At 47.3% G+C, this 18,116-nt stretch overlaps 1 protein-coding gene across 1 annotated transcript; it reads right to left on the reverse strand.

The window, feature by feature from the left end:
* Nucleotides 1-13,552: 13,552 nt before the first annotated feature.
* Nucleotides 13,553-16,905, reverse strand: LOC141085744 (uncharacterized). The gene is made up of 3 exons (XM_073571278.1): nt 16,062-16,905; nt 14,966-15,125; nt 13,553-14,855 (listed from the first exon to the last, which is right to left on the reverse strand). The coding sequence occupies exons 1-3, from the start codon at nt 16,105-16,107 to the stop codon at nt 13,553-13,555; spliced, it is 1,509 nt and encodes a 502-aa protein (XP_073427379.1). The 5' UTR covers nt 16,108-16,905.
* Between the last annotated feature and the right edge of the window lie 1,211 nt (nt 16,906-18,116).

The raw sequence follows: 18,116 nt of genomic DNA on the forward strand, positions 1-18,116 counted from the left end.
TGAATGACAGGGCTTTGAAGTGATTGTGCACCGCTTTACTCTGTTGCACTTGCTCCTGGCAACAGAGTCCACCATCAGAATGCAGCTCTCCTCCTGAATAGCTGCCACCAAGCTCTGTCAGAGCGACAAGGAAATCCCCTCTGACTCCTTCCACACCAGGGCTAAGACAGAGCTGCAAGGAACACTCTCCAGCTCCTTCCTCCACCAAGGATGGTTGAAATGAACACTATCACCAACACTGATTGCAACACCTGTGACTCTTTTATAGGTAAGAGCCAGCAGTCATGCCTGCATTAAATCATGTGCACTTAACTAAAGAAACCAGAGTGCAATGACGCTCACCACCACCGGGGGCAAACTTAGGACAAACAACGCCACAGTGCTATAATCCTAATGGCCACCAGGGGCAAAAACCAAACCTAAGCACAGAAAGAAAGGGTTACCTGTGCTTTTTATCAGTCCTAATCCAGCATGGATCATGACAGTACCCTCCCCTTAATGAAGAGCCTCTGGAAATTCAAGACCGCTCCTCATCAGGGAACCACCTACAGCGGGGACGCCCAGACCCAGAGTTCACCTCAGTAACTACCTGCATGTCAGGTTGATGACAAACGAGCCCGCTGGTATTGGCAACGTATGTTCTGAAGGCACCACACATCTCCGAAGCGCTGAGCTGGGGAATGGGTTGTGTATGTGTATGTTTGGTATGAACTGGTAACACTCCACAACACACTTCCACTGGATGTTTTTTGGTGGCCACCCATACACGCTCGTTCACACACAGGTCCAGACCTGAACGTTCGTTTGTCACCATTTGGAGAACTCTTTCTGGGATTGACAACAGAGGCGTCCCCCTGTGTAACCACACTCACACCCCCACACTTCACCAAGGAGTACACTACCCTCCAACCCCTTTCACCATGAGGTCTGCGCCTCCCAGGGTTGACCAATGGCGAGGGTTGAGCCTTGCCCCTACTCTCCTGCAGCACATCTGCTGCTCTCACCTGAGAGCAAGCGGTCCGTTGAAGAGAGACAGTAGAGACAGTAGTCCCTAGGCAGCAGTCCTCACACGACTGCCCCCAGCTGACCACTTCCCTCGCCCGCCAATCTATTACCAGGTTGTGTTTTTTCAGCCAAGGGAGGCCTAAAACGATAAGTACTGGCATTCCCTCCAAGACGTAGCATGACAAGGACTCCTCATGATGTCCTATACGCAGATGGATATTCTCTACGACCTTGGTCAAGCTCCCCTGGCTCAGTGGAACAGAGTTAATGGCCTGGACGTTTATAGGCCGGGCTAGTGTCCTACACCTCAGGCCATGAGTCTGGACAAAGCGAGCATCCACCAGACTGACTCCTGCTCCGCTGTCCACAAGCACCGGTATCACCTCCGGTACCCCGCCAGCCAACACCTCTGCTGACATGGTACTTTGGGAGGGCAAAATGGAGGAAGTGTATACTCCCTGGTCACCTCCCTCCAAGCGGCCAGGGGAATGCAGCTTCTCAGATGGCACAGATAATTTGTTGCGCAATGGGCAAGCCTTCAGGACATGACCAGTCTGCCCACAGTACAAACATGCCGACACCTCTCCCCGAACCGTAGGCAGCTCTGAATACAAACTAGCTACTCCTACATGCATAGATTCATCTGGAGACTTGGCAGGAACTGGGCAGGCTCTCATAAAATGTCCAGGCTACCCACAGGAAAAGCATACCCCCCCACCATGACGAGCCGCCGACATCCCCCTTTTTGTATCAACAACACCGGGCTGTCTGGGTTCCTCCGTCCGCACTGGTGGGTCCTCCTCCCTGGCGAGTACATCAGAGGGCATTTTTTGTACAGTGGGGAAAAAAAGTATTTAGTCAGTCAGCAATAGTGCAAGTTCCACCACTTAAAAAGATGAGAGGCGTCTGTAATTTACATCATAGGTAGACCTCAACTATGGGAGACAAACTGAGAAAAAAAAATCCAGAAAATCACATTGTCTGTTTTTTTTTCATTTTATTTGCATATTATGGTGGAAAATAAGTATTTGGTCAGAAACAAGCAATCAAGATTTCTGGCTCTCACAGACCTGTAACTTCTTCTTTAAGAGTCTCCTCTTTCCTCCACTCATTACCTGTAGTAATGGCACCTGTTTAAACTTGTTATCAGTATAAAAAGACACCTGTGCACACCCTCAAACAGTCTGACTCCAAACTCCACTATGGTGAAGACCAAAGAGCTGTCAAAGGACACCAGAAACAAAATTGTAGCCCTGCACCAGGCTGGGAAGACTGAATCTGCAATAGCCAACCAGCTTGGAGTGAAGAAATCAACTGTGGGAGCAATAATTAGAAAATGGAAGACATACAAGACCACTGATAATCTCCCTCGATCTGGTGCTCCACGCAAAATCCCACCCCGTGGGGTCAGAATGATCACAAGAACGGTGAGCAAAAATCCCAGAACCACGCGGGGGGACCTAGTGAATGAACTGCAGAGAGCTGGGACCAATGTAACAAGGCCTACCATAAGTAACACACTACGCCACCATGGACTCAGATCCTGCAGTGCCAGACGTGTCCCACTGCTTAAGCCTGTACATGTCCGGGCCCGTCTGAAGTTTGCTAGAGAGCATTTGGATGATCCAGAGGAGTTTTGGGAGAATGTCCTATGGTCTGATGAAACCAAACTGGAACTGTTTGGTAGAAACACAACTTGTCGTGTTTGGAGGAAAAAGAATACTGAGTTGCATCCATCAAACACCATACCTACTGTAAAGCATGGTGGTGGAAACATCATGCTTTGGGGCTGTTTCTCTGCAAAGGGGCCAGGACGACTGATCCGGGTACATGAAAGAATGAATGGGGCCATGTATCGTGAGATTTTGAGTGCAAACCTCCTTCCATCAGCAAGGGCATTGAAGATGAAACGTGGCTGGGTCTTTCAACATGACAATGATCCAAAGCACACCGCCAGGGCAATGAAGGAGTGGCTTCGTAAGAAGCATTTCAAGGTCCTGGAGTGGCCTAGCCAGTCTCCAGATCTCAACCCTATAGAAAACCTTTGGAAGGAGTTGAAAGTCCGTGTTGCCAAGCGAAAAGCCAAAAACATCACTGCTCTAGAGGAGATCTGCATGGAGGAATGGGCCAACATACCAACAACAGTGTGTGGCAACCTTGTGAAGACTTACAGAAAACGTTTGACCTCTGTCATTGCCAACAAAGAATATATCACAAAGTATTGAGATGAAATTTTGTTTCTGACCAAATACTTATTTTCCACCATAATATGCAAATAAAATGAAAAAAAAAACAGACAATGTGATTTTCTGGATTTTTTTTTCTCAGTTTGTCTCCCATAGTTGAGGTCTACCTATGATGTAAATTACAGACGCCTCTCATCTTTTTAAGTGGTGGAACTTGCACTATTGCTGAATGACTAAATACTTTTTTTCCCCACTGTATATGTCTTTCCCTGAGGCGTCTATCCACCCGCAAGGGACATGGCAGCCTCCAGCGATCTGAGGGCGGCGTACTGCACCAGAGTATCCTGCAACTTTGGAGACAAACCCTGCACAAATTGACTCCTAAGTGCAGGGTCATTCCACTGAGTGTTAGTGGCCCACCTCCTAAACTCTGAGCAGTACTCCTCAGCAACCCGGGCTCCCTGTTTACACCTACGGAGTCGGGATTCTGCCAGGGCGACGCCATCAGGATCCCCATACACAAGCACCAAAGTCACAAAATCTCGTCCACGGACACCAATGATGGAGAATCGTCCAGTAGGGAGAAGGCCCAGGATTGGGGATGCCCTTTAAGAAGGGACATATTGATTCACAACAAGTTGCTCTTCTCTCCCTGATGAGCGAGGGCACACCTGAAATATAATTTGCAGGCTTGATGGAACACCAAGAATTGATCTCTCCCTCCAGAAAATCTGTCAGGGAGGGATATCTTGGGTTCTGGTTGAGCCTGTTCCTGAATCAAGGCCCCAGAGCCCACCAACAGCCACAGGTGCCGCACCAACCCTCCGTGCAGCCCCCTAATCTCATTAGTAAGGATCTGCACCATTTGGGCAAAGGGCTGAACTGGGTCCATGGCTCAGCAGAAAAAAAAGTTGTCGGTTGGTGATGATGTCACGATGCCCGTCCTGTGTGATGCGACCAGCAAGCCGGTAACTAAAACAACAAGACGCGGCACGTGATACGGTCCTGTGTGACGCGGCCCGCAGACCGGTAATTAAAGGCAACAAGACACGGGGAAAGGGGAAACAACGGTGGGCCCTGAGATAGGGAAAGGGGACGTGGAGACCTCCTACACTCCACTGAGTCAGTGTCCCTAACGCTCCTAACGTTCCCTATGCCGGTTCCGCACCGGGCGCCACTCAGGAACCTGTCGCCCTGGCACACCCTACATCTATCCCTTGCTAGGGAGCTGGGTGGCGCAGGCACTGGCCCCACCGCTGCACAAATACACACCAAGGAAAAACACAAACAGGGGAACACCACTTAGCTTTACTCTGTTGCACTTGCTCCTGGCAACAGAGTCCACCACCAGAATGCAGCTCTCCTCCTGAATAGCTGCCACCAAGCTCTGTCAGAGTGACAAGGAAATCCTCTCTGACTCCTTCCACACCAGGGCTAAGACAGTGCTGCAAGGAACGCTCTCCAGCTCCTTCCTCCACCAAGGATGGTTGAAATGAACACTATCACCAACACTGATTGCAACACCTCTGACTCTTTTTATAGGTAAGAGCCAGCAATCACACCTGCATTAAATCATGTGCACTTAACTAAAGAAACCAGAATGCAATGACGCTCACCACCACTGGGGGCAAACTTAGAACAAACGACACCACAGTGTAATAATCCCAATGGCCACCGGGGGGCAAAGACCAAACCTAAGCACAGGAAAAAAAGGTTACCTGTGCTTTATATCAGTCCTGATCCAGCATGGATCATGAGAACACCGTAAAGCGGTGTACGCTCCTCACACACTACCGTTTCCCGGCTGGTATCATGGTCAAATACAAGCTATCTGTGTGTGACTCTGGAAAAACAAGCCGAGGAGATTTTCCATTTTTCCAGACCTACACCTCATAGAGCTGTCCACTTTTCAAACAGTTTCGTATATCTGCTGTTTGATAATGGTCAAAACTATACAGAGACAGCGTGTGTCACTCCGTATAAAAATAGATGGAGATTGACAATTTTCCATACAGACACCGTATAGAGCTGTCCGGTTCTCAAACAGTATTGTATATCTGCCATTCGCATTACAGTCACATCTATACAGAGTCAGCGTGTGTGTGTGACACTCCGTAAATACATACACAGAGATTGTTAGTTACACAAAAAACGTATACAGCTGTACACTTCTGATACAGTTCCGTATATCTGCTTGTTGGATTACTGTCAAACACATACTGGGAGAGTGTCATTGACTAACAAAATATATACGTAGATTTAATTTTTTTAATACACCTTACACAGCTGGATGCTCCTCATACAGTACCATCTCTCTACTGGTATTTTTGGTACATTTTCCCAAACATGAGGAAGTATGGTGGAAGAGGCCGCGGACATGGGCAGGGGGGTGCAGCTGGTAATGATGGTTGTGGTACATCGGCTGGTTCTGGCAAAAGCACATTAGCAGCTAAGGCAGGAGGTGTTGAGCCTGCGTCATCGTCTGGCCCAAGAAGGCCTGTAAGGTTCCCTTTTCTTGGAGTAGGAAAACCGCTTTTAAAGCCAGAGCATCAGGAACAGGTTTTGGTGTACATTGCCGAAACAGCCACCAGTTCTATTGCCTCCTCTTCTGAACGTTTGAAACCTGCAAGCAGGAGTCGTCAGTACAGGGTTCTGGTCAGGAAAAACACCTTTCCTTGTGTCCTTCACCCCCACCAAAAGTTAAGGATGCAGCAGCCCACACTTCAGATTACTCTATGGAGCTCTTTTCACATACCATGCCTGGGTTATCCAGTCAAATCCTGAATTCCCCAGTCCAAGATGAATCTGACATGGAGTGCACTGATGCACAGCCACTGCTAGATGATTCTGCTGGTACATTAACCCAGAGCACTACATTGCCCTCGTAGTCTACTGAGCAAGAATCTGACCCTGATGAAACTCAAGTGCCACTTCCTGCATACTATATCACCTTACACGGTGACACAGAGGAAGGTAAAGAGGAAGGTGCAGATGACTTTGAAGAGAAGGTGATGGATGACCCAGTTCTTGACCCAGATTGGCATCCATTGGAGGAGGAGGGTGGTGCTGGCAATAGTTCAGATAAGGAGAAGGATCCGCAGCAGGCATTGAGATCGCAGAAGCGGTTTTCTGGCAGGCCCGTAGCTGTCCAAAAACGTGGATCAAAAGCTAAAAGAGTTGCAGGACAGCTTGGCCAGATGTTAAACTTAGCACAGCATGCAAGGCCAGAAAATGTATACCATAGTAGGAAGAGTGCAGTGTGGCACTTCTTTGTCCAAAATCCTACTGATGAGGCAAAGGTTACCTGTAAGAAGTGCGGAAGGACCTTTAGCCAGGTAAACAACTCAGAAATTTGAATACCAGTTGCATGCTTAGACATTTACTCAACCTGCACTTGCAAGTGTGGACGGACTACAAAACCTCAGGTAGCACATGTGCACCTGCACCGACTGAAGGTAGCCAGCAACGCTCCATCGCTTCCCCCACTGTAAGACCACCGCCACCGTTAAGCACACCACCAGCACTAAATGTTGAGGTGTCGTCGCAAGGTCAAAGCACTCAGGGAATCATAATGGTTTTGCAACACAACACTGAATATAGACCATCACCAATACCATCACCAACCCCCTCTCACTCCGTCCGGTCCACCGCTACTTCCCCCATATGCAGCTCTCTAGTCCAGCTCACACTACCAGACACTCTGAGTAGGACAAGAAAGTACTCATCCTGTCATCCCCGTACACTGTGTTTGAACGCCTACATTGCCAAACTAATCTCATTAGAGATGATGCCCTACCATTTGGTTGAAAGCGAAGCTTTCCACGACCTCATGGCCTACGCTGTCCCATGCTATGACCTACCCAGTCAGCACTTCTTTTCTCAAAAAGCTATCCCAGCCCTCCACCTGCATGTGAAAGACTGCATTGTCCATGCACTCAAGCAATCAGTGAGTGGAAAGGTGCACCTCACAACAGATGCATCGTCCAGTAGGCATGGCCAGGGCCATTACGTGTCCATCACTGCGCACTGGGTTAATGTGGTGGATGCAGGCTTCACAGGGGACAGCAGCAGTGGAACAGTGCTGCCTAGCTCACAGTATAGGAAACAGTTGGCTGTAGTCTTTCGACCCTCCTCCTCCTCCTCCATAAGCGAAAGCTCGGCAACAGAGTGCAGTCACACGAGCACTCCATTCACAGCTGGCAGTGTTGCACACGAGGTGTCCTACTATCGAACAGCTAGTAGTAAGTGTCAGCAGGCTGTGTTAAAGATGATTCTTTGGGTGACAACAGACACACCACAGAGGCACTGGCTGACTACTTGCAGCAACAAACTGAGTCATGGCTGGGCAGTCTGCATCTTGAGCCAGGCAAAGTAGTCAGTGATAACGGCCATAAATTTGTGGCAGCCATAGCCCGTGCGCAACTCACACACATACCTTGCCTGGCTCACACTTTGAACCTGGTGGTGCAGTGCTTCCTTAATAATTATCCGGAGTTAACATCCCTGCTCCATAAGGTGCGAAGACTGTGCTCGAATATCCGTCGCTCAAACGTCCACTCCAGTCATATGCAGAAGCTGCAGCGATTGCTCCACCTCCCCAAGCACCGACTAATCATAGACATTGCAACAAGGTGGAACTCCACCCTGCACATGCCATCATAAGCATGAGCATCCCACTTATGCGTCTGCTCTTGCAACGTTTGATGCACATTAAGGATCTGGTGTCTGCAGCAGAGGAGGAGGAACAGGAAGAGGAGGAAGGATGCCTTGCTGACAGTCAGCCATTGTCTGGTCAGGGAACTGTCCTGGACGAGCTGGAGGAAGAAGAGGAAGAGGAGGAGAAGGAGGATGAGGGGGATGATTATTTTGGGCAGGAGGATGCTTCTCAGGGGGCAAGAGAAAATGTTGGCGTTCCAAGGTCAGGTACAGTGTTTGTGCATGACTGTAGGGATGTGGATTTGCCAGAAAGTGCTCCTCCACCCAGCAGTGGCAGTGCATTATTGACACCTGGAACATTGGCCCACATGTGCAATTATGCCTTGCGGATCCTATAAAGGGACCCCCGCATTGCCAAAATGATGAAGGATGACGACTACTGGCTGGCCAGCATCCTCAATCCACGCTACAAAGGCAAATTACACAACATCATGCCACAGGAGAACCTAAAGATAATATTGGCTAACAAACAAGCAACTCTGGTAAACCATTTGTTTGAGGCTTTCCCAGCACACAGCAGCGGTGCTGGTTCTCCCACGAGCTGTAGTAGGCACAATGGAAGAGGTGTTCGTGGTGCACAGAGCCGAAGTGACGTTGGAGACAGGGGTTTAATGACGATGTTGTGGAATGATTTCTCAAGTACCGCTCACATGACTGCTAATACTGCATCGATTGAAAGTGACAGGAGACAGCAGTTGTCAACTATGGTTACAAACTACCTCTTCTCCCATATCGATTTCTCCCTCACAGGTCATTCCCCTTTGACTATTGGACCTCTAAACTGGACAACTGGCCTGAATTGACACACTATGCCTTACAGGAGCTCGCTTTCCCTGCTGCTAGAGTGTTATCTGAAAGAGTATTCAGTGCTGCTGGATCAATCCTGACAGAAAAAAGGACCAGTCTGTTGACCCAAAATGTTGGTGATCTAACCTTCATTAAAATGAACCATGCATGGGTTTCAAAGGATTTTGTCCCACCTTCCCCTGATGACACATAGGTTGCCAGAAAACTGCCTCGCTTTTGTCCTCCTCTTCCTCGGACTTGCCCAATTCCACCATTTGCAGCAGTTGAATGTCCAGCCTACACATCAACATATGCCATTTTTTAAACCTCCCTAACTGGGCTGCCCACCCCCCCAAGGGCTGGGGTCAACACCTGGCGCACTCGGGCAAGTGCGGTTGCTCTGAACAGGTGGATGGACCCACTGATGGCTGAAGGCACTGGCACAGGGCCCCTCATAGTACAATACAGTGTCTCTGATGGTGGGCGGGCCCACTCGCCGTCAGACACACCAGCGTACTATGAAGGGCCCTGTGCCTGTACCGTCGCCCATGAGTGTGCCCCCCTGCTTGGTCATAGCCACAGCACTTGCAAGGTGCAATACTTACCTCTCCCTGCTCCACCGCTGTGTAGTCTGGCCAGTTAAATCCTTCACAGGGACGACCACTAGAAATTTGGTGCATTGATCGATGATGGTTAAGATGTAGCTATGGCCTGTCCTGCTGGCCTCTATCTTCAGATGATCAATGGCTACCATTTGTAATGGACGTCAACTTACAAGCGGATGCAGTGGTGCTTTATGATCACGTTTCAGAGTTGTGATAGTCACAGACGTGTGACATTCCTGCCACCATTTTTCAATGTCTCCTCTCATGCCAATCCAATAAAATTGCCTACGGCCTGTGGCTTCTGTTTTTTGCACTCCAAAATGACCAGACACATAATGATAGGCAGTGAGGACCATGTCTACATCTCTCCCTGTGATCACAATTTGATGGAGACGAGTAACGTTGATGTGATCCATGCTACTGCGATAAAGCAATCCTTTCTTCTCAAAGAACCGTTTTCGCTGTCTCCACAGACACAGGAATTGAGGGTCTGCATCGCCTCTGCAACATCTACTGGGAGGTTTTCCCATGATGAGTAATTCCTAAATTTCTGCTAACACTCGACTTTCCTTCTGTACTTGTATCCATGTAGTTTCCAGTAGCGGAGAGTCTGGACTCGCTTACTGAGATTGAAATATACTGTATATGAAGATTTAAAAGTACCACAACACTGTATACTGTTGTACGCTTCGAATACCTTTCCCTTTTTCTACTTTTTAAGTTCTGGTGTAATACATAGTGAGACTGTGAGTGTCTGTGTCTGACTCCGGAAGTATAGACGGAAATTTACAATTACCCCTAGACTGTATACACCTGGTATGTGCTGATACAGTACCTTTGTTCAAAATTTTTTATTACGGTATCATCCATAGTGAGTGAGCGTGTGTGATTTACGCCTTCTATATATACGGAGAATCGGACATACCAATTTTTACCCTAAACTCGATACAGCTTGTATCATGTTAAATAGTACTTTTTTTCAACATTTAGTATTACGGTCAAATCCATACTGAGTGTCACGGTCCTGTTAAGGTTGGCGTGCAGCCACTGCTGAGCAAGGACTCACCCACACTGCAGAGGGGCCCGGGGTCAGACACGGCCGGATAGTTCAGGCAAACAGGACCTGGAGAAGCTAAAGTCAGTGAGCAGTGAAGGACCTACGGTCATGTGACCGCAAGGGGGTGGGACTAAGGCTAGTTTCACACTTGCTTCTTTTTGCAGCGCGTTTTCCCGCAAAAAAACGCATTAAAAAAACGCATACAAATGCATACAAACGCTGCGTTTTTTTCAAGCATTTTTATGCGCATGCAGGAAAAAAACGCAGCGTTTTTGTGCGTTTGTATGCGTTTTTTGTGCGCTGCGTTTTTTTACAGATTTTGGAAAAACCCCACAAAAAAGAAAAAACAACCAATCAACAACACACAAGACCAATGGGACTGCATTGTGGGTGTGGTATGTTAATATATAGACCCTGTCTACAGTATTCTTCACATTTGCTTGATTCTTCTCGTGACCATGGATCTGCGCTGGAAGAGTTTTCACTTCAACTTGGATTTGGACATCGCGATGGCTCAGGCGTATGCAGTTGCTTGCCATGAACAAAGGAAGAGAGAGAGGCAGCGAAGACGGCGGCGTATGTGGATACATCCGATTGTTGAACTCCGGGATAGCCGTGGGGCATACCACACCCTCTACAGCGAGCTCCAGTCAAACCCGGAGAAATTTACAGATTATATCCGGATGTCCCACGAAAGTTTCATGGATTTGCTTGCTCGTGTCCAACAATCCATCCGGAGACAGGACACACAGCTCCGTCGTGCGATTCCTCCTGAGGAACGGCTACTGGTGACATTACGGTATGTTTTAAAAACCAAGGGGTGCAGTCTGATGTTTTTTTTTTAAATTTAGTATTCAAAACCTTGGGTAATTAGTTTTCGTGAATGTACTAATATTTTATTTTATAGTTTTTTAAAATAATATACATAAATATTAATTTTACTTCTTTGTCTGTTCACAGATTCCTGGCGACTGGAGAAACCCTATCTTCACTACACTTCCAGTACCGTATTGGAATCTCTACCTTGTCTGGAATTGTTGCTGACACCTGCCGGGCTCTCTGGAATGTTCTTTGTCCAGAATTTATGCCCCTGCCCACCGCTGAAAAGTGGATGGAAATTGCTGACAAATTCTGGACAGTATGCAATTTTCCCAACTGTTTGGGAGCTGTTGATGGTAAACACATACGGATCATCAAACCCCAAAGAACGGGATCTGAGTACTATAATTACAAAAAGTACTTTTCAATAGTACTCATGGCGATTGCGGATGCCGGATGTATGTTTGTAGCAGTGGACATTGGAGCATTTGGCCGTGGTAATGACTCACAGGCTTTTAAAAACTCAGACATGGGCCGGAGGTTGTATGGCAACCAATTTAATTTCCCTATGCCACGGCCTCTTCCTCACACCGAAGCTCCGCCACTGCCCTTTGTAATGGTTGGCGATGAGGCTTTTCAAATGTGCGGAAACTTACTTAAACCCTACTCCAGCCGGGACTTGGACCACACCAAAAAAATATTTAATTACAGGCTGACCAGGGCCAGAAGAACTGTCGAGTGTGCTTTTGGGATTCTTGTCTCCAGATGGCGAATTCTGGGCACGGCCATTAATCTTAAACTTGAAACAGTCGATGAGGTGGTGAAGGCCTGTGTGGTTCTACATAACTTTGTGATGGCTAAAGAGCACCCGACCTTTGAACTGGACGATGATGCTCCTAACCCATTGCCTGAATTCACTCAGCACACTCTCAGGTCATCCGTTGAAGTTGGCCAAATGAGGGACCAATTTGCGGCCTACTTTATTTCTGATGTAGGATGGGTGCACTGGCAAGATGAAATGGTGTAATGTTTTTGTTTGTTTATGGTAATAAAAAACCTTATTTGATACCATTACTGAGTGCACTATATTTTTTAAACTCCAATTAAATAAAAAACTTCCCATGTATAACTGAATTTTTTGATGTTCACACACCTGGGCAGGTAAATACACATACGAGTTAAAATGCAGCATTGCTAGTCTGCGTGAAATATATTGGAACGAGCAAAGCTGCAGGCCATGAATCAGGAAACCAAATTTTTTCAAGAGAAAATTGTGCAACTAGTTGAAAAAAAAGTATGTGATTTTCTCAAAACACAACCCTCAAAACCCAACCCCAATGAAAGTCAATGGTGAATACAAGTCAGCATTGAGTGGATGAATGTAATCTGCTCCATTCCAACTTACAAGTTATTACACTAGGCCTTGGAATAACTATACTAGGCCGTGGTATTTCAAATATGAGTATAGTAGGCCTTGGGCCTACTAGTATAGTCATATGTGAAATACCACGGCCTAGTATAGTCATACCAAGGCCTACTCGATTTTTACCAACTAGGATCTTGTTTCACGAAAAACAAACTGTTGAAACTTGACAAGTTTCAACAGTTTGTTTTTCATGAAACCAGATTCTAGTTGGTAAAACTAGAGTTATTACACTAGGCCTTGGAATGACTACACTAGGCCGTGGTATTTCAAATATGAGTATAGTAGGCCTTGGGGCTAGTAGTATAGTAATATGTGAAATACCACGGCCTAGTATAGTCATACCAAGGCCTACTGTAATAACTCGATTTTTAACAACTAGCATCTTGTTTCACAAAAAACAAACTGGTGAAACTAGAAAGAAACTTATTTTTTAGACAAGTTTCAACAGTTTGTTTTTCATGAAACCAGATTCTAGTTGGTAAAACTAGAGTTATTACACTAGGCCTTGGAATGACTACACTAGGCCGTGGTATTTCAAATATGAGTATAGTAGGCCTTGGGGCTAGTTGTATAGTAATATGTGAAATACCACGGCCTAGTATAGTCATACCAAGGCCTACTGTAATAACTCGATTTTTAACAACTAGCATCTTGTTTCACAAAAAACAAACTGGTGAAACTAGAAAGAAACTTATTTTTTAGACAAGTTTCAACAGTTTGTTTTTCATGAAACCAGATCCAAGTTGGTAAAACTAGAGTTATTACACTAGGCCTTGGTATGACTATACTAGGCCGTGGTATTTCACATATGACTATACTAGGCCTTGGGTTGGTTTTTAACATGTATTTACCCATCAGTGTGTGTGAGCGGCGCAAACAACATTAATGAAACTTTTTAATGGTGAACCACAAATGTAAATTTATTTTTAATCAAAAAAAGTAAACCAAAAAATTATTTTTTACGGCGTTTGGGGGCAGATGGTTTCAATTTGGGTGTGTGCAGGGAATATGCAACACTTGCAGTTGAAGATGGTGTTTGAGGGGAAGGGGCAACAAAACTTGTGGGGGAAGGTAGTCCAGTTAAGGGAATTAAACTAGGAACACTTGGAGGAGAGGAAATCTGTTCAGGTACATTAGTTGTAATGGCATGTCGCCGTAGGCTTGTGTGCCTGGACCGACTTTGGCCCAATGCCCGCCTTGATAGATTTCGCCTTGAACTAGGGGCAAATATTGAGTGTAGGTCCCCCGTCTGCTGGTGTGGCTGCTGCTGCTGCTGAGGTGGCTGCTGCTGCTGCTGAGGTGGCGGCTGCTGCTGAGGTGGCTGCTGCTGCTGCTGCTGTGGTGGCTGCTGCTGCTGAGGTGGCTGCTGCTGCTGCTCTTCGTTGGCAGTGCTCGTCCTTGCAGGAGGACTGGTGGCGGCAGTGATGGTCCAGGTTTGCAGAGTGGTGGTGGCAGGGCTACTACATGTTGTTGTAGCGGCAGGGCTGTTCCATGTTTGCCTAGTGGTGGCTGAGCTCCACGCATGCATGGGAGTGGCGGTGGTGCTCCAGACAGGAGCAGCGCTTGCCATGGTGGTGTCGGTGAAGTGACCAGCTGCACTCAGACTTGTGGTGGTGTAACGGTGGGTGTCCTGGCTTTGAATAGAGGTGTCCGTGCAGTGGTATGCAGCACAAGTCGGTAGTGAGGTGAAGCGAGTCAATGGTGGCACAGGTGGAAATGACACCACTGACTGCTGACCGTACCGATTATGCTGCATAGCCTGCAAGAAAGCATTGTTGCAGGCCTGCAGCACATTCAGCTGTTGCTCAGGACTAAGGTGTTCCGCCATGCCCTTTTCAATCTTACTAAAAAAATGGTGTGCTGGTCTGTTGAGGTCGGCCTCCAGACGGTCAAGGCGCTGTTCTACAGAATTGAAGCGGTGTTCAAAGTGGTTAAAACCACGTTCCATGAGTGCAAAACCGCTTTCAACTCTGTCGGACAGTGACTTGAGGCTGGAATTAAAGGCCTCGCTCAAATGCATAAACTCGGGCAAGACATTCCTGTCCAAGGCCCTCTGCCGCTGGCGGGTAGTGCCCGCATAACCAGTGGCAGAGACCTGGGACAGGGGAACACCTGATGGCCCAGCTTCCTGGTCACCAGCTGTGTGTGTGGCTGACCTGCAAGGTGCTTCCTGGCTGTCGGATGGCTGGGACGGGTCAGAGGACGTCCGAGGAAGGACCGCTCCAGGGCCAGGTTGCAGGGTGCTGCTCCAGGTGCTGTGGAATAAAGGAAAATCATTACTACCATGCCTTTACAAGAAGCATCAGCTGTGGATTAGAAAAACACAGATTAATAAAAATAAAAACCCAAAATTTATAATACTTACGATCTCGTGGCAAGGACCGGTCTTAGGAACTGCAACGCGTGATAGTGACGGTATCTAGTTCTGGTCCTTGACGCAGATCCACTGCGAACCTGGCCCTCAGCACGAACATCACTGTTGAAGCGGTCCTTGATCGAACGCCAACGTGTTCGGACTTTGTCCACTGTTGTTAAAAAAAAAACAGTGCCGTCAAGGACAACAGTCACTGCGGCACAATATAGCAATACAATACTCAAAGCAGTCACTGTAGACCCCGATGACACTGTTGGGTTTCCTGCTAGAATACACCTAGCACGAAACCCAACAGTGCCGTCAAGGACAACAGTCACTGCGGCACAATGTAGCAATACAATACTCAAAGCAGTCACTGTAGACCCCGATGACACTGTTGGGTTTCCTGCTAGAATACACCTAGCACGAAACCCAACAGTGCCGTCAAGGACAACAGTCACTGCGGCACAATGTAGCAATACAATACTCAAAGCAGTCACTGTAGACCCCGATGACACTGTTGGGTTTCCTGCTAGAATACACCTAGCACGAAACCCAACAGTGCCGTCAAGGACAACAGTCACTGCGGCACAATGTAGCAATACAATACTCAAAGCAGTCACTGTAGACCCCGATGACACTGTTGGGTTTCCTGCTAGAATACACCTAGCACGAAACCCAACAGTGCCGTCAAGGACAACAGTCACTGCGGCACAATGTAGCAATACAATACTCAAAGCAGTCACTGTAGACCCCGATGACACTGTTGGGTTTCCTGCTAGAATACACCTAGCACGAAACCCAACAGTGCCGTCAAGGACAACAGTCACTGCGGCACAATGTAGCAATACAATACTCCTAGCAGTCACTGTAGACCCCAATGACACTGTTGGGTTTCCTGCTAGAATACACCTAGCACGAAACCCAACAGTGCCGTCAAGGACAACAGTCACTGCAGCACAATGTAGCAATACAATACTCAAAGCAGTCACTGTAGATCCCAATGACACTGTTGGGTTTCCTGCTAGAATATGCCTAGCACGAAACCCAACAGTGCCGTCAAGGACAACAGTCACTGCGGCACAATACAGAGCAGGGAAATACTCACTAAACGCCTTTTTGGAGGATGCTGTGGCGCTGTCCCAGCCATCCATCAACGCTGCGGCCACCTCATTCCATAGCCGCCGGGTCACCACAATGTCCTTGTGCAGCCGGTCACGGCTGTCCCACAATGGCGAACGCTCCTGGACCAGGCTGATGAGCTGCTCATTATCCAGGTAGACGTCTTCATCCCGTTGTGGAACCTAGACAAAACACATTCATTAGAATAATCAAATTTAAATTGAATAAAAAGTTACAAAAAAAGAAACATAAAAAAGAGTAAAAATAGAAGATAAAAAATAAAGAACATTACAAATCATTTGATACATACATTCCGTATCACCACCGGGACTTGGCTTCGCTGCTCCTGCTCTTCGCCCTCACTAGTCCCGTCCGCAGAAGATGATGATGATGACGATGTCTTAAAAAAGTAGAAAAAAACGTAAGAGATTTGGAGAAGCAGCAGATATACTTACCAGATGCACGAAAATAATCACCTCACGGTCTGCTTGCGCCAATTCCTGCCGCGATGGGGAATACTCGGATTCTGAAGACATACTGCATGTAAAAATAATAAAAATCATTAGTACATACATAATTTAAAAGGACAGGCATATAATGTAATATACTCACATTCTTCGCTGATCAGATGGGTTCCTTGTTGACTGTCTGCTCTCCAATCTGTCAGTGTAGTAGTGGCAGAGTTTTGGCAGGCACCTCCTTTATATAGACTTTTTTTTTTTTGACTTTAGAAGATTATAACTAGTACAACAAGTGGACACTACCAAAAAAACGCAGCGCTAAAAAAACGCTTACATGCACATGCCAGTGCACACGTATGCGCATCCATAGGCTATAATGGCCATTTTTAGCGCAAAACGTGCGCATAAGTGCGCATGCGCTTTTTTGCAGGGCCAAAAAATGCAACATGCTGCGTCTGGAAAATATAAACGCACACCCCAAAAAAATGCAGCGCATGAAAATCGCATACATGCGCATGCCAGCGCGCAGGTATGCGCACCCATGTTAAATATAGGGGAAAAAACGCATGCGCACGTATGCGTTTTTTTACAGCGCAAAAAAACGCAAATGTGAAACCAGCCTTAGTGTCCTGCTGTCAGAGATAGGCAGGACACTAATACAGGAATTCTCAAAGTCAGACAAACCGGGTCATACACAGAGATAACAGTAAAGTACCAGGGATGAGACAGAACGGAGAGTCGGGGCCAGGCAGTGGTCAAAGCCAAACAGACATAGAAGGTACCAAGCAGAATCCAATAAGCAGAATCCAGAGAACAGACCGAGTCGTACACAGAGTATCAGATAAACAAGAACACAGCATAAACACACTCAGGGGTCACCACACTATGCCAAGGGCGAAAGTATAACTGACGGGGATAGGAGCTTCCTGAGGCTATAAGAAGCCTTTTCCAGAAACAGGGAGAGGCGACAATCATAAGCCCCAGGTGTGCAGGTAAGCCTGCACTGGGTTCACAACCTTTAACCCTAGAAATACCAGTCATCAGCACTGGTTCCAGACATTAACCCCACATGTGCGAGTCAAACCCGCACTGAGATCATGACAGTACCCCCCTCTCAACGGGGGGGCCTCTGGACCCCCAAGCTTGCCCGGGTACTTAGCATGGAAAGCTCAAACCAGGTGAACAGCATGCATCAACCAGGCCGGTACTCAGGACCTGTCTTCTGGTCAATACCCCTTCCAATGAACCATGTACTGTACCGACCACTGTACTAACCTGGAATCTACGATATGACCAACCTCGTACTCCACCTGCTCCTCGGCCAAAACAGGAGGAGCAGCGGACTCGGAGTCTCCCCGGACTGCTTCAAAAGGTTTCAGTAGAGATTTGTGGAAGACATTAGGGATCTTGAAAGAGGGTGGAAGGCACAGCCTATACACCACTGGATTGATTTTTTCCACAATCTTGTATGGGCCAATGAATTTGGGCCCCAACATGGCTGAAGGAACCTTCAACTTAATGTTTCGCGTGGAGAGCCAAACCTTGTCTCCAACCTGAAACGTGGGCCCTGGTGTTCATTT

Source organism: Dendrobates tinctorius, unplaced genomic scaffold (assembly GCF_039654945.1).
Source record: "Dendrobates tinctorius isolate UK_male_01 unplaced genomic scaffold, ASM3965494v1 ptg000029l, whole genome shotgun sequence".
Lineage (NCBI taxonomy): Eukaryota > Metazoa > Chordata > Amphibia > Anura > Dendrobatidae > Dendrobates > Dendrobates tinctorius.

Coding starts and splice junctions, on each gene's coding strand:
- LOC141085744 (XM_073571278.1), bottom strand. CDS start 16,107: ATGGATGGCTGGGACAGCGCCACAGCATCCTCCAAAAAGGCGTTTA. Junction 15,126..16,061: donor ATCCTCCAAAAAGGCGTTTA/GTGAGTATTTCC, acceptor TTTTAACAACAG/TGGACAAAGTCCGAACACGT. Junction 14,856..14,965: donor CCGGTCCTTGCCACGAGATC/GTAAGTATTATA, acceptor TTTATTCCACAG/CACCTGGAGCAGCACCCTGC.